Source organism: Rattus norvegicus, chromosome 4, assembly GCF_021556685.1.
Source record: "Rattus norvegicus strain SHRSP/BbbUtx chromosome 4, alternate assembly SHRSP_T2T, whole genome shotgun sequence".
Classification (NCBI taxonomy): Eukaryota; Metazoa; Chordata; class Mammalia; order Rodentia; family Muridae; genus Rattus; species Rattus norvegicus.
Genome location: NC_141537.1, coordinates 168,044,626 through 168,048,535, shown reverse-complemented (window position 1 = coordinate 168,048,535; position 3,910 = coordinate 168,044,626). Strand labels below are relative to the sequence as shown.

Sequence of the window (3,910 nt, the reverse complement as noted above, 5' to 3'; positions counted from 1 at the left end):
AATTAAAAACAAATAGAATCACTTTTATGATACACCAATAGGCACATGCCCAAAGTAATTAAGTCAACAAACCCACATATGACACATTATTTGTGCATTCATGTGCATGATCTATAAGAAAAAAAGAAATGAGTCCAGATAAAAAGAAAACCGTTGGATGAATGGATACTATAACATGATGCATACACACAATACAAATCTAAATCCACGACCTTTGTAGGAAAACTAAAGGAACTACAATATTATGTTAAACAAAATAGACTAGATACAGAAAGACGAATTTCATATGCTCTCTCACATAGGTTGATTAAAATTTAATTTCCTCTGTTCGTCTCTCTCTCTCTCTCTCTCTCTCTCTCTCTCTCTCTCTCTCTCTGTGTGTGTGTGTGTGTGTGTGTGTGTGTGTGTGTGTGTGAAGTGTGGATAGTTGTAACATGAAGATGGGAAGGGAGATGATGTGGAGTAAGAAAAGAACTAGGGACAGAGAGTATAAAAATGGGTAAAGTAGTAAGGATGGGGAAGAGAAAAGAACAGACTTAAAACATATACTAAAATAATATATTTAATTTTGTTACTTTGTATGAGTTTTCTCCAAAAGAACAAAAACAGAAGAGTTGCTTTATGCTTTACATCTCAAATTGATAATCACTTTGTAGCCTTAGATTTTTTTTAAAAACTTACTTTAATTATGGTTCTCTAATGATTCTACTTCCCTTATAGCCAACTACCCATCAGACATGGGGAAAAAGAAAGGTTAATTGGAAGCCAGGATTTTGTAACTTTTTTTAAAATATTTCTTTGAGGAGGTTTGAATCTTCATTGTCATCAGTTCAGTCCACTAGCAAAACAACAAACACCAATGAGCAATGGCAGTTCTCAAACTCCAATCATGAATCAGTAGCAGCAGCTCCATTCAGAAGAAACCACAAGGCTCCACTGATCTGCCCGAGTCCTTGGAAGTGGCAAGAAGCAGGCAGAATACACCAGATGTTCTTTGGTGTGTTTCTCTCCGTGAAAGCATAACAAGAAAATATCAATGAAGAAAGCAAGGAGAACCAATGCAAAAGTGTAGTCTACTGCCTGTTGGGTTCTACTTATACTCTTTCTAAATATCCTGTGTCCTCAAAAGAGTCTGCTCCAGCAAAAATCACGTGCCCTTTCACGAAACAGATTTCAGAAAAACACCACATCTGTTCTCAGCAAAACATCCTCTAATGTTTATGGTTTGGCAAAATATCCTCTCATAATCCAGCTTCCAGAAAAACATGGCAAGAGAACTGAGTCTCCAACAAACCCAGAAATTCCCACTTTATCACATAAACTCAATAACTGAACATTTTTTACTATTCCACTAAAAATCTCCATAAATAATTATATCAACACATTTCTCTAGTTTCTACATTTTATACAAGATTATAAGAAATGAGATCTTCAGCATATTCCCTATACTTGTGGTTCCAACAGGAAAAGAAAAGACAGATTATGCACTATGATTTCTGTATTGTTTTGCAATGATTATACTTTTTGAAAATGGAAAGTCAGAATCTTCTTCAGTTAAGAATAAAATAAATTTGAATGTAAAATGAAGAAATTATGAACAATTAATCACCCTTACAATGTTTTAAGATGTACACAAGAGCAATAGCCTGAAATAAGTAAAACCTGTTTTGAGCTTCTGACCACATCTTTCATCTTTTGTTTATAGAATTTTATGAAATGAGGTTCATTACTGTTATGCAAATTTTTCTTTCCAATCTTTATTTCAACTTATATTCATCTAACATATATCTATATTATATCCTGTATACACTTCTATACATTCTTGTCTTTGTTGTTTACCAGAAGGCTTTCTTTTTTTTTTTTTTCAGTCAGCATTTCATCTGCCTCAGAAACAACAGAAGGAACTGTTTAAGCTTCTGGTTTCCCCAAATCAAGATACAAGAATGACCTGCTGGGTAGAAGGCACCAATTGTCACACAAAATAAGAAGATTGGCACATTTTGTATACTCCAACCTGATATAATTACACAGGAAGAGTATGTAGCATATAACAAGAGAAAGGAAACCACAGTTTGCAAGGCCCTTATGTGGACCATGGTACTCTGATCTTGACATCCTTTGCCATAGAATTTCATATTCTTGAGATGTTTGCCTAGGGAGTAGATTAAGAGCAGAACACAGGTCAGTGATATACCAAAATGGTGCGATGTTTATCAGGCTGAAGAGAAGCGTATCTCTAATGCTTGCTATATTCATCAGTTTGCTCTTTACCGTCACATTTCCTTCATGAACACTCAACCAAGCAATCTTCTTGATGTTCACTACCCCAAGGTATGCAAACACAAGCAAAGAAGACACCAAAAATATCACAAGAAGAACACTGTCAAGTTTTCTTTTCAGATGAAGAAATAGACAATTGGAAAAGTTGGCTATCTTGAATAAATAAAACATGCTGAGTATGGTCCCAAGCCAAGTGGTAAAATGATTAGTTATCGCCCAGATAATTCCACTAAAAGCTGTCACTTGAAAACTGTACGTATCTGTAGTATACACACGTGAATGCCAGTTCATTAACATTGCCCATAACAAACCAATTCTGGAGATGGCAAGAGCAGTTATAATTCGATCGGCTGAGGAGATCTTTCTTCTCTTCATACAGTCAATGGCGTTCACTACCATTATGAAGAAATTAGCACAGTTTCCTAAGAGAAATTCTATCATCATTATGATAGTGACGATCCATTCTGTCAAATCCATTGTGTCTAACCAAATGAAAAGGAAAAAAAAAGAACAAAAAAGCAAGGCTAAATTCACGGATTATGATTCTTTTTTAAAACATGCAAGCATAATTATACTAGTGATTAACTGAATGTATACAAGAGTTCTTGCTTCTTTTTAACTCTGTGTTGAGCAGAACAATAATGTGTTATAGTAATAGGTGAATGCAATCTTCTTTTATGAAAATCGATATTACCATAATGTCTTCAATTGCGTACTACTTTTTATTTTCTGCAATTGACTGGTGTATTTCAATGCTGCTATTGGAAGGATGCCACATTGCAATTTGCTAGCAGGCAAATAAAGATGCATTCTCTTCCATTGTTTCAAATGTTGCTTTTTCTTTAAACATTCATTATTTATGACAGCCAAATTTGTTAGTAAAATTTTAGAACTCAATACCTGCAACATGTAAGTGGTGCCAGTCATTACGTGAAGCTTAGCTCATCTAGAATTATTACCCACTATGGACACAAATATTTTTGTTCAAGATACATGAATAAAGAGTCTCAAATTCCCATCTCAAAAGATCTATGGTTTTCAAATGAACATCAAAGTGACAAACATTCCTTGAAAACTGCCCTATAATAACTAAACCATATGTGCACATTTACTCTTAGTAGTTCATAAAAGCATAAATACCTTTAAATGCAAAAACTTGTACAGAAACCACACACAGACACACATACACACACATATACACACACAAACACACACACATACACACACACACACACACACATATATGGACATTCTACATACACATACATATGGACATTCTAAGGGTGGAAGGACTATTGCCCTGTGGCCTTCAAAATGTAAAAATTACATTTTGGGATGACACCTAGGATTATAGATCTCTATCCCTCTCCATTTTAGCTATTCAGCCCATTCTTAATGTTTTAAAACTCTTGTGCAGAGCTTCACAAACGTTACTTTTGAGCTCACATCTGTTTCAAGTATTAATTATTTGATTAAAATTATTTGAAAAAATTTAAAATTTTTATATAATTCAAGAATATTCTTTCCAGTTTTAAGCTACAACTGAAGTCCATCTCATCAGTCAAAATGTCTGAAAGCAAAAAGAACCAGATATGATTTCACACTGTGATCCTACTACCGAGAAAGTGGA

General features: G+C 34.3%; 1 protein-coding gene across 1 annotated transcript; it reads right to left on the bottom strand.

Annotated features, from left to right (window-relative positions):
- Positions 1–1,868: 1,868 nt before the first annotated feature.
- Tas2r120 (taste receptor, type 2, member 120) lies at positions 1,869–2,757 on the bottom strand. The gene is given in 2 exon segments (NM_001080937.1): positions 1,869–2,195; positions 2,197–2,757. Coding segments are annotated over 2 exon segments (888 nt in total).
- Between the last annotated feature and the right edge of the window lie 1,153 nt (positions 2,758–3,910).